Source organism: Salvelinus namaycush, chromosome 9 (assembly GCF_016432855.1).
Source record: "Salvelinus namaycush isolate Seneca chromosome 9, SaNama_1.0, whole genome shotgun sequence".
NCBI lineage: Eukaryota > Metazoa > Chordata > Actinopteri > Salmoniformes > Salmonidae > Salvelinus > Salvelinus namaycush.
Window position 1 is genome coordinate 40,532,603 of NC_052315.1, and position 13,093 is coordinate 40,545,695.

A 13,093-nucleotide genomic window follows, 5' to 3' on the forward strand; every position below is an offset into this window, starting at 1 on the left:
AGGCCTATCTGTGAGAACAACTCATTAACATACAATGGCAGATAAAAAGAATATAGCAAGCTGGTCTTTAAGGACCAAATTGTAATTACACAGCATTTACCTCCTCTGGAAATCACTACAACTATAAAAATATAAAGAAAAGGTAATAGACCCTCTTAAAAAGTACATGCTGTCATTCATTATTTTCTATTGATTATATTCATCCTGAGTTACCTCTCGAGCGTGATGGTTCCACTATTAGTAGCCAATTTTAAATCAGGAATTACGATAAACACAGTATTTGCCTGCACAAATGACTGTAAACTAGTGTCCCATGAAGTTGCTAGCTTACTGGTGGATCTAAGTGTTTAGGAACAGAACAGATAAGGTGAAGGATGTTTACTGAGAGATGATGGGAAGCAGAGCGGTCTGTGTAGTTGTTACAATGATTCAGAAAGCTAATTTGAGTAAACACACAGCTTAGTGTTGATTGTAGAACAGCCATTTTGTCTCAAAGTAGTGGCAGATAAAGACAGGCAAACAGTAAGAATATTGTTGTTATCCATGTGTTCAATTACTCATGGCTAATGATGTTTACCTTCAATCCATACATGGAATTTACTGTAAGGCCATGTGGTTTTGTGGGCAGTTTGAGGTCTACAAAAAGTTGGAGTGTATATGATCAGTCCACACAAGCCTGACTGCAGCCCCCCCCCCCCCCCCCCCCCCCCCGGTTTACAATAGGACAAATTGGGGGTTTCAAACTGTAAGATTTATTTTGAGTTAAAGCAATTGACAAATTGCACTTGATGGTGGATTTACCACAAAGAACTTTGAAATGGACGATCAGTGGTAGAATAAAGAACAACTCGGTTCACATTACTCAGTGATCCATAGTTAAGACTTGTTCAGGGTGTCTCTTTTTTTAAACAAACCTCTCAATACAGAATAGACAATATTCAAGTTAAAAGCTGGACAATCTGAAAATAGTAAAGTGCATTTATCAAACAATGGAATGACAAATAATTATATACTGTACATAAAAACTGAAAAATCACTGTCCCATAAGTCCTATAAATAGCATTAATAATTTGATCCCATACACTATATACATCATTTTTTCCATATTTTTTTAATGTTTGAGGAGTAGTCAATCAACCCCTTATTCAGACAATTAAAAAAATGAGTAAATAAACATGAATATCAAATAGATCAATAGTAGATGATTGCATGATGATATGTGACTTCAACCCACTTGGAGAATGTGTGCACAGTTTTACCTTCCACAGTATATTTGTCCTACTGAGAGCTTACAGCTCCATAAGTACACATAGCAATGCTGAAGCTAGTGCATTAAAGGGAAACAATGGTACCAGGGCCTGGTAAGGCATGGACAGCAGGCTGAGAGCTGTGGTAGAGTATTGTCACTAAACAGTAGCAAATTGTTACAAGCAACAATAAAAAAGGCCTATAATTTTAACACTGTGGTCTACTTCAATAATGCTGAAAGCAAACCAGTCACATTCATGATATGCACGTCCCCTTAGTTGCATAGCTGACACAAAACAAAACTATTCACATTCAATTAAAGGTAAGCCATACTCCAGTATGTTTCATCTGCCCATACTGTGCAAAGAACGTTGGTCAGCAGTTGTGGATAATAGCTAGTTTGACGTTATAGTCGGCAACGTTATCACGCTAGCTTACTTTATTATTAGCAACGTTAGCTAGCTCATCTAGCTAGCTAAAATCTCATTGGTTGGATAATTGTTCCGACTTCAGAACTTGAACACAATCGTGTTGTATTTACAACTTCACAAATGGGAAATGAGACTCCAAGGAGCATTTGAAGGCAGCATTATACCAAAGTTGCATACATTTACATTGCTGCAAAAATATACAGTACCAGTCAAAGTTTGGACACACCTACTCATTCAAAGGTTTTTCTTTATTTGTACTATTTTCTATATTGTAAATAAATCCCTGACAGTGTCACCAGCAAAGCACCCACCCCATCATCACAGCTCCTCCTCTATGCTTCATCTATGCTTCATGGTGGGAACCACACATGGGGAGATCCTCCGTTCACCTACTCTGTGTCTCACAAAGCATTTATTTGGGCTGCAATCTGAGGTGCAGTTAACTCTAATGAACTTATCCTCTGCAGCTTAAAATAATGATGGACTGTCGTTCTCTTTGCTTATTTGAGCTGTTCTTGCCATAATATGGACTTGGTCGTTCACCAAAAAAGGGCTATCTTCTGTATACCACCCCTACCTTGTCACAACACAACTGATTGGCTCAAACGCATTAAGAAGGTTAGAAATGAACTTTTAACAAGGCACACCTGGTAATTTAAATGCATTCCAGGTGACTACCTCATGAAGCTGGTTGAGAGAATGCCAAGAGTGTGGAAAGCTGTCTTCAAGGCAAAGGGTGGCTACTTTGAAGAATCTCAAATATAAAATATATTCAGATTTGTTTAACACTTTTTTGGTTACTACATGATTCCATATGTGTTATTTCATAGTTTTGATGTCTTCACTATTATTCTACAATATAGAAAATAGTAAAAATAAAGAAAAACCCTGGAATGAGTAGGTGTGTCCAAACTTTTGACTGGTACTGTATATATTTTTATTTTGCTATTACACAAATTGTAATGTCCCTTCATCTGTGAGTTCCTACCAGACAAATGTGTCTAATTTCTCTCTCATTTTACACCCTTTGCTCAGCCTCAGACGCAACACCTGGTTAGTGAAACGTGACCTCATCATCAGGGACCACACGATAATGTAAAGATGTCTCAGTACGAGGTAAAACCGTCAAATGGATAAAATGACCAAACAACAACAGAAAGCAAGTTTGTGGTAATTGACCAATGGCTGCTGAAACTTCTTTTGTAACTTCTCAGAAGAATGATTACTGATAGTTCTGCCGGTCTGTGTGAATTTGACCCTTCTTCCTTTACTGGAAGTTGATGTGAAGGCAAAGTCCTCTCAAATGACCCCCTTTCCAAGAGTCAATTATTTTTGAACAAGTATGTCACTATACCCTTCGTTCACTTGATGTTGACGTGAAGGGGAAGTCCTGCAGTGCTTCTCAAGTGACACCCTATTCCCTGTAGTAGTAGTGCACTATATATCGAATAGGAAGGGGGTCATTAGAGATAATTTTGTGTCTCGGTTCTCTACCCTTTTCCAGAAGTGGGCATTTGCACACGCCACATGGATATTAAAGCATAGGATTGGTGAAAGGATTGGCTGGAGGGAGTTTTCACCATTGTTGAAACCATGTGAGAAAGTGTGCAAGTGCACGCTTCAGGAAAAAGGTGAAGAGCAAGGACAGCCAATGCCCCTGATACTTAGGGAACATCACTGATACTGCTCCTGGTAGTTCCCATTACCATGGTGGGAGTTCCCATCATCCTCATCCTGCTGCATGGTGACTCCTCTCTTCTTCTTCCAGCCCGAAGGGTTCTCTGTGGTTCCATAGCTCTTCTTGGGTGCCATGGCAATCTCGCTGTTGAGCTCCGTCTCTTCGGCCAGCTCGTCTTCGTTGATGATGCCGATCTTATCGTCGCTGGTGCTCTCCGGGTCGGCCCAGTCCTGCTTGTCGCCCGAGGCAAAGATAGCATAGAAGATGACCCCCGTGTAGTGCACCATGGCGGCAATCACAAACACATTTTGCCACTCCAGACGGGTCTACAGAGGGGGAAAGACTTGAGTCAGTGACCAAACTGTCAGACTTGTCTGATATAACGTTTGATTTGATTGACAATGTTATAAAATCAGTATCTCATTGTGTCATTCACCAGTCGTGTTACTCGTGTCCTATACGGTATTCATATTAGGAAGTCCCTCAGGGGGAGTTTCGTTTGACATCTAAGGGACTTCCTAATATTGATGCCATAGTCTTATCCTGGCTCATTTTGCTAATCTCATTGACAGCTGTTAGAATTTGTCTGTAATGTTGAATGTGACAATACCTTGTGTTTAGTCAGTGCTCCAACGATAAGGGGGCACACCATTCCAGACAGTGTGCCAACGCCATTGGAGATGCCCATTAGGATACTGGCATAGCGAGGGGCAATGTCCAAGTGGTTTACGTTGAACCCTGGGGATACAGTAACAAGTACAGTCCATCAGAGTAAATTGTTTATGCCACTGTCAAATTATCTTTGGGTAATTAAAAAGCACTACATGAAATCCCATCATGTATTATTTATTATTAGATATTGAATACCACACACTATTCATGCTGTCTCTTAGAAATGTTTTTGGGATCATCCATTTGGATTAATAAATAACCATTTAGCCAAACAGTAATGTATATGAATACATTTTATTAATGTATTATTATATACACTACCGTTCAAAAGTTTGGGGTCACTTATAAATGTCCTTGTTTTTGAAAGAAAAGCTAAAAATGTTGTCCATTAAAATAACATAAAATTGATCAGAAATACAGTGTAGACATTGTTAATGTTGTAAATGACTATTGTAGCTGGAATAAAATGACTTTTTATGGAATATCTACATAGGTGTACAGAGGCCCATTATCAGCAACTATCACTCCTGTGTTCCAATGGCACGTTGTGTTAGCTAATCCAAGTTTATCATTTTAAAAGGCTAATTGATCATTAGAAAACCCTTTTGCAATTATGTTAGCACAGCTGAAGCAATAAAACTGGCCTTCTTTAGACTAGTTGAGTATCTGGAGCATCAGCATTTGTGGGTTCGATTACAGGATCAAAATGGCCAGAAACAAAGACATTTCTTCTGAAACTCGTCAGTCTATTCTTGTTCTGAGAAATGAAGGCTATTCCATGGGAGAAATTGCCAAGAAACTGAACATCTCGTACAACGCTGTGTACTACTCCCTTCACAGAACAGCCCAAACTGGCTCTAACCAGAATAGAAAGAGGAGTGGGAGGCCCCGGTGCACCACTGTGCAAGAGGACAAGTACATTAGAGTGTCTAGTTTGAGAAACAGACGCCTCACGCGTCCTCAACTGGCAGCTTCATTAAATAGTACCCGCAAAACACCAGTCTCAACGTCAAAAGTGAAGAGGCGACTCCGGGATGCTGGCCTTCTAGGCAGAGTTGCAAAGAAAACCCATATGTCAGACTGGCCAATAAAAATAAAAGATTAAGATGGGCAAAAGAACACAGACAATGGACAGAGGAAGATTGGAAAAAAGTGTAATGGACAGACAAATCTAAGTTTGAGGTGTTCAGATCACAAAGAAGAACATTCGTGAGATGCAGAAAGAATGAAAAGCTGCTGGAGGAGTGCTTGATGCCATCTGTCAAGCATGGTGGAGGCAATGTGAAGGTCTGGGGGTGCTTTGGTGGTGGTAAAGTGGGAGATTTGTACAGGGTAAAAGGGATATTGAAGAAGGAAGGCTATCACTCCATTTTGCAACGCCATACAATACCCTGTGGACGCTGCTTAATTGGAGCCAATTTCCTCCTACAACAGGACAATGACCCAAAGGACAGCTCCAAACTATGCAAGAACTATTTAGGGAAGAAGCAGTCAGCTGGTATTCTGTCTATAATGGAGTGGCCAGCACGGTCACTGGATCTCAACCCTATTGAGCTGTTGTGGGAGCAGCTTGACCGTATGGTACGTAAGAAGTGCTTCAGGATGCATGGGGTGAAATCTCTTCAGATTACCTCAACAAATTGACAACTAGAATGCCAAAGGTCTGCAAGGCTGTAATTGCTGCAAATGGAGGATTCTTTGACGAAAGCCAAGTTTGAAGGACACAATTTTAATTAAAAATCATTATTTATAACCTTGTCAACGTCTTGACTATATTTCCTATTCATTTTGCAACTCATTTCATGTATGTTTTCATGGAAAACAAGGACATTTATAAGTGACCCCAAACTTTTGAACGGTAGTGTGTATTATTATTACTATCACTGCATTGTTCAGAAAGAGCTCTCAAGGTAATCATTTCACTGTACTGTTTTACACCTGTTGTGTTCTGTGCACGTGGGCAATAAACATTGAAACTTGAACTGAGGTATATCAAACATCGCTCAGCAGCAGTACGAGAAGGATCTCCAGACTCAACATTTATTCTTGGATTCACAACTTTACAACAGAAACACACAAATAATTATGTCTGTAACCTCACTTGACTGAAAAAGGTTATAAATACATCTAAAATGATGCTGAACTGAAGCTTTTATACCTGAGATGGCAAAGCCACTGAAGCCCACAGCCAACACCAGGAAGGAGATGGCAACACCACGTGTGTGACTGAAACCCACCACCAGCAGCAGTGTGGCCTCCATGCCAAAACCTACAGGGGTAACAGGGCACACAAAGATCAAAGGCTACCTTACCAAATCCTGATTGGTAGGCAATGCTTTATTAGCTTCATCAGACCTGATACAGTGTCATACCCAGCAAACAGTAAACATTCCTACAACATTAGGTAACGTTCCAAGGGAGTCTCAATTTTTGTTTTCAGTTAACGTTACATTAGCGTGACAATATCATACAAATGTTTTCAAAATGTCCTGGAATTTAATATTAGTAGAAGGACATGAACATTAGTGGAAGAACATGCCATAATGGTTATCGGTTAGTTTTATGCCCTACCTAAGAGGAAATCACTCTACAGTGCCTTCAGAAAGTATTCACACCCCTTGACGTTTTCTCAATTGTGTTGTGTTACAGCTTGAATTTAAAAAGGATTAAATAGATTTTTTTTTGCCACTGGTCTACACACAATACCACATAATGTCAAAGTGGAATTATGTTTTTCGAAAGTTTTACAAATTAATAAAAAATGAAAGCTGAAATGTCTTAAGTCAATATTCAACCCCTTTGTTATGGCAAACCTAAATAAGTTCAGGAGTAAAAATTTGCTGAACAAGTCACATAATAAGTTGCATTGACTTACTCTGCGTGCAATAATAGTGTTTAACATTATTTTTTTATGACTACCTCATCTCTGTACCCCACACATATAGATAATTGCAAGGTCCCACAGTCGAGCAGTGAATTTCAAACACAGATTCAACTACAAAGACCAGGGAGGTTTTCCAAGGGCACCTATTGGCAGATGGGTAAAAATAAAATAAAAAGCATTCATTGAATATCTTTGAGCATGATGAAGTTAGTAATTCAACTTTGGATTGTTTATACACCCAGTCACTACAAATATACATGTGCGTCCTTTCAGTTGCCGGAGAGGAAGAGATTTCACCATGCCAATAGTGACTTTGAAACAGTTACAGAGTTTAATGGCTGTGATAGGAGACAACTGAGGATGGATCAACAACATTGTAGTTACTCCACAATACTTACCTAATTGACAGAGTGAAAGGAAGGAAACCTGTACAGAATAAAAATATTAAAAAACATGCATTCTGTTTGCAACAAGGCACTAATGTAATACTGAAAAACAAACTGGAGCAAAATCATAGAGGGAAACCTGGTTCAGTCTGTTTTCCACCAGACACTGGGAGATGAATGTACCTTTTAGCAGGACAATAAACTAAAACACAAGCCCAAATCTACACTGGAGTTGCTTATCAAGAAGACAGTGAATGTTCCTGACTGGCCGAGTTACAGTTTTGACGTAAATCTACTTGAAAATCTATAGCAAGACCTGAAAATGGTTGTCTAGCAATGATAGACGACCAATTTGACAGAGCTTGAAGAATTTCGAAAATAATAATGGACAAATGTTGCACAATCCAGGTGTGTATAGCTCTTAAAAGACTTATCCAGAAAGACTCAAAGCTGTAATCGCTGCCAAAGGTGCTTCTACAAAGTACTGACTCAGGGTTGTGAATACTTATGTAAATGAGATATTTCTGTATTTCCTTATCAATAAATTTGAAACAATTTCTAAAAACATGTTTTTACTTTGTTATTATGGGGTATTGTGTGTAGATGTAATTGAATAAATTCTGAATTCAGGCTGTAACACAACAAAATGTGGAATAAGTCAAGGGGTGTGAATACTTTCTGAAGGCACTGTAGGTACAATGTAAGGAAATGAATTCCTTCTGTCCTGGGTACTATACCTCCGCAGTTCATGATTTTCCGGACGTTTGTAGTTGACATGATTTTACGACTGCGTAGGAAGTCGGCCAGCTGGCCACCGATTGGAACTACGATGGTCATCACCATGTGAGGAACAGCAGACAGGAGCCCCACCTTTGAGGAGGAACAAGTCAACACCCAGAAATGATGGTAAGAGCATGATGCTAGATGATGAGTGGATTATTTTAATCTGCTAGGGCAAAAAACTAAATGTGAACCCCTTGGAGTTCACAGGACAGAGTTTGGGAAAAGTTGCTCTAGACCAGTGTTTCCCAAACCTGTCCTCGAGTATCCCCCAGAGTACCCTCCTATTTAATGTATTCCAGAACTAGCACAGCTGATTTAACAGCTTGATGATTAGGTGACCTTTTGAATCAGCTGTGCTAATTCTGGAACACATCAAATACGTGGACAGGCTAGAGGTTTGGGAAACAGTGCTCTAGATTGTACTGTAGATACATGTGTCATGCAGTTCATTTTGACATTTTCTTTTCAGTATTATGTCAAACATTTCTCTAACATACTGTACTTTCTCTGATGAAAGACATAATCTCGAAGTTGAAAATAAATGATGATCCACTTGAGTCTTATGATAATAAGAGTGTTGTTCCATTTACTATGGATAACAAATTGCAAAGAGATGTGTTAGATCTACACCACACAGAGAAGACCCACCTTGCCGATAGAGAAGCCGAACACCTCCTCGAAATAGGCCGGCTGGCTGATCAGGAGCAGATAGAAGGTCCAGCTTCGGCAGAAGTTAGCCACGATGATGGCATAGACAGGCATGGAGGTGAAGAAACGGCGCCATGGAGTCTTGAATTTCTGTGGTGGGCCAGAAATAGGGGATCTGATCTCACTGACAATCTCAGGGCTCAATTTCAGGGGTCAACCTGGGTTATGTATTGGGTTATGTTTTCATTTTCAAGCGTGTCATCGATTTCAGGGGTCAACAGCACTCAAATAGGAAGCCTACTGTTGTTAACCTGGCTTAAGTATCTTGTCAATCTTGATTATATCTTATATGTGTGTCACAAAACTTCTATAAGTACTTACAAGAGCATGATATTTGAAATAAAATAAATATTTATTATACTACGCTAATGTATCTGACAGCAGCCAGAGTGAGTAGTAGCATACCTCAGTGGCGCTCAATATTTTGACCCCCTCGCCAATGGTGGTCTCTATGTAGATCCTCTCCTCATCGCTTATAGTGGGGTGGGCGGCTGGGCTCCCATAGGCAAGCAGGAGCCAGAAGATGTACCATATGATCCCAAATACACCTGGATGTACAGAAATAAACAACACAGGTCATCACCAATGCTCTTATTGTTATATGGGTATTACAAAAGAGTCTGTTTTTACGAGACTTCCAGATGACGGTTCATATTGTAACTATGAAGCAATTAGGGACAGATTCCTGGTCAATGATTAAGCATAGTCCTGCACTAAAAAACAAGCTCCATTGGGAATCTGCATTGAAAATGTTTTTTTAGTCAAGGACTAGGCTTAATCTGTGTCCGACAAAACCGCCCCTAAGGGCTTTGTTATAGATCATAGAGATGGAAAGACGGCACACCTCATTCATTGGATCATCTCTCCCGCTGACTAGGAAGGAATTCCATGATCCCTCCTGAACTCATAGGAAGTCTCCACCAGTTGTCTACTTTAAAATTATGAAAGCCTTCAATAGTGCTGCCCATGCTAAACAGGCTTTGTGGCAAGTGCACCCTCTATCCATCTCAATGTACATGTAAGTGATATGGCAGCCTAATTATAACTGGGCATTGACCAATTCTAGATCAAAAACAAAAAAAGATGCTTCATTAGTCAAACAAAATGAAAGATTACAGTGCCTTCGGAAAGTATTCAGAACCCTTGACTTTTTCCACATTTTGTTACGTTACAGCCTTATTCTAAAATTGATAAAATATGTTGTTTTTTTTAAATCTCAGCAATCTACACACAATACCACATAATGACAAAACAAAAACAGGTTTAGAAATTTTTGCAAATGTATAAAAAATAAAAACGGAAATATTTTATTTACATAAGTATTATGACCCTTTGCTATGAGACTCGAAATTGAGGTCAGGTGCATCCTGTTTCCATTGATCATCCTTGAGATGTTTCTACAACTGAATTGGAGTCCACCTGTTGTAAATTCAATTGATTGGGAATGATTTGTAAAGGCACACACCTGTCTATTTAAGGTCCCACAGTTGACAGTGCATGTCAGAGCAAAAACCAAGCCATGAGGTCGAAGGAATTGTCCGTAGAGCTTTGAGACAGAATTGTGTCGAGGCACAGATCTGGGGAAGTGTACCAACACATTTCTGCAGCATTGAAGGTCCCCAAGAACACAGTGACCTACATCATTCTTAAATGGAAGAAATTTGGAACCACCAAGACTCTTCCTAGTGCTTTCCGCCCGGCCAAAATGAGCAATTGGGGGAGAAAGGCCTTGGTCAGGGAGGTGACCAAGAACCCGACGGTCACTCTTACACAGCTCTCAAGTTCCTCTGTGGAGATGGGAGAACCTTCCAGAAGGACAACCATCTCTGCAGCACTCCACCAAATCAGGCCTTCATGGTTGAGTGGCCAGACGGAAGACTCCTCAGTAAAACGAGCATTACAGCCCACTGGAGTTTGCCAAAATACACCTAAAGACTCTCAGACCATGAGAAACAAGATTCTCTGGTCTGATGAAACCAAGATTGAACTCTTTGGCCTGAATGCCAAGCGTCACGTCTGGAGGAAACCTGGCACCATCCCCACAGTGAAGCATGGTGGTGGCAGCATCATGCTGTAGATATGTTTTTCAGCGGCAGGGACTGGGAGACTAGTCAGGATCGAGGCAAAGATGAATGGAGCAAAGTACAGAGATCCTTGATGAAAACCTGCTCTAGAGAGCTCAGGACCTTAGACTGGGGGCGAAGGTTCACCTTCCAACAGGACAACGACCTTAAACACACAGCCAAGACAACGCAGGAGAGGCTTCGGGACAGGTCTCTGAATGTCCTTGAGTGGCCCAGCCAGAGCCCGAACTTAAACCCGATCGAACATCTCTGGAGAGACCTGAAAATAGCTGTGCAGCAACACTCCCCATCCAACCTGACAGAGCTTGAGAGGATCTGCAGAGAAGAATGGGAGAAACTCCCCAAATACAGATGTGACAAATTTGTAGCGTCATACCCAAGAAGACTCGATGCTGTAATCGCTGCAAGTTGCATCAACAAAGTGCTGAGCAAAGGACCTGAATACTTATGGAAATGTGATATTTCTGTTTTTGGGGGGGGAATAAATGAGCAAAAATGTCTAAAAACCTGTTTTTGCTTTGTCATTATGGTGTGTTGTGTGTAGATGAGGATTTTTTTTAAAGTAAATTTTAGAATAAGGCTGTAACGTAACAAAATGTGGAAAAGTCAAGGGGTCTGAATACTTTCCGAAGGCACTGTAATTAGGTAGGAATCCCAGACAGGAAAAAGTTACTTTCAGTCAATTAATCATGTGATTAGATCACAAGAGAGCTACAGAAATGATACTGAAACGCAGCAGGCACAAAGTATCTTATGAGATTGTGTGAATATCTTAATCAAACAACAATTAAGATGAATTTGACAAAACAGACGAAGCAAAGAAATTCGAGAACAATCTAAGACTGGTGTAATACTAATGACATAATGACCGTGGTGCTTTGCATGTCACACTAGTGACAACTAGTGTACTGCATGGAATGTTGCTCAAATGGGAATCACCCACCTACTGTACTTTATCATAGTTGGGCCAGGTCTTGTGAAAGCTGTTCTGAAGTCATATAAGTAATTAAGTTGAGAATGAATATACATTTAGAAACTCAAGACACTTTTCCCCCCTATCTCTAGTTAGATCATAGACATCTCCCTGTTTTACAAAGATCACTATCTTTGGTCATTTCCGCCATCTAGAGTATCTGAACATCAGTGCCCGCATTTCAATGATTTTCCCAACCAAAACTCAATATGCAAACCTTAGTATATATTCCTGTATGAAAGATTTGTAAACCACACCTATACAATCCACATGGGTTCAATTTAGCAATTTAATATTGATTTAAAAAAAATCTTACCATAGATATAGAAGACTGAGGGCCATCCAACGAACTGAACCAGTACTCCTGCTAAAGGCATGGCAATCACAGCACCTGCATATGAACCTGGAAATAAAGAAAATGGAAAACATGAACATGCCACTGTCATAGTTCTCTTTGGTCAGCATCTAAATGAAACCCCAATAAAAAGACTAAGTAGTGATGCCCAGGTATCAAAACTAGCTTTGACTGAAAAAAGCTTTGACTATTACATGATCATTACTCCGCAGCCCCTCAGCAACTCTTCTTCATCACTAGAAAAGTACTACTAGAAAAAAGTATGACTTGCCACAAAAACATGAATAATCTCAGTTAGTGTAAATGTCATGCAACAGCAACCCTATTGGATTCATCAAATTAGGACTCATTGGCACCATCCTTGGGAGAGGATGTTTTAATGTATATTTTATTATCTGATGGCCTTATAAACACTCTCCATTTTAATAGGACGGGGAGCAAGCTCCTTCAGAGTGAGCAGGTGCAGTGTGAGGGCAATCTTTCATTCAGAAGTGATGTCAAAAGTGTTTGGAAGCACCGGTTGTCATGGCACCAGTTTATTATGAAAGATGGCTGTTTTAATGCATTTTCGGGGGAGAACAACAGCCGACTTCTGCAAAACAAAACCACCTCTGTAACACATCATTTTAAGGGGTCCTTATTACAGTGTAATTACATATGTAAGTATTGTAATTAATTGTAATAATTCTAAGTTACACTGTACTAACAACATGTAACTGGTGGTACCTGCAGTCTGTAATTACAGAGATGTAAACTAAGGCTTGTTACCATGCTTGTTACAAATGTTCAGGTTTCTGATAAGATCTGAACACACCATTTTTCACCTGAACAAACCACATTATAAATATTTGCCAATTTAAAACCAACCACCTCATTGACAACATAAGCTAT

At 39.9% G+C, this 13,093-nt stretch overlaps 1 protein-coding gene across 2 annotated transcripts in view; it reads right to left on the reverse strand.

Moving 5' to 3' along the window:
* Positions 1–2,584: 2,584 nt before the first annotated feature.
* LOC120053499 (vesicular glutamate transporter 3-like) overlaps positions 2,585–13,093 on the reverse strand; it is a 40,153-nt gene continuing 29,644 nt past the window's right edge. The window contains exons 6-12 of one of the 2 annotated variants that reach the window (XM_039000627.1): positions 12,164–12,250; positions 9,196–9,338; positions 8,731–8,880; positions 8,037–8,169; positions 6,188–6,298; positions 3,968–4,095; positions 2,585–3,683 (exon numbers count right to left, since the gene is read on the reverse strand). In XM_039000627.1, coding sequence (XP_038856555.1) covers positions 3,354–3,683; positions 3,968–4,095; positions 6,188–6,298; positions 8,037–8,169; positions 8,731–8,880; positions 9,196–9,338; positions 12,164–12,250 — 1,082 coding nt within the window. In that variant the 3' untranslated portion in view covers positions 2,585–3,353. The remainder of the gene's footprint in view (positions 3,684–3,967; positions 4,096–6,187; positions 6,299–8,036; positions 8,170–8,730; positions 8,881–9,195; positions 9,339–12,163; positions 12,251–13,093) is intronic. The other variant, XM_039000629.1, reaches the window with a different exon arrangement.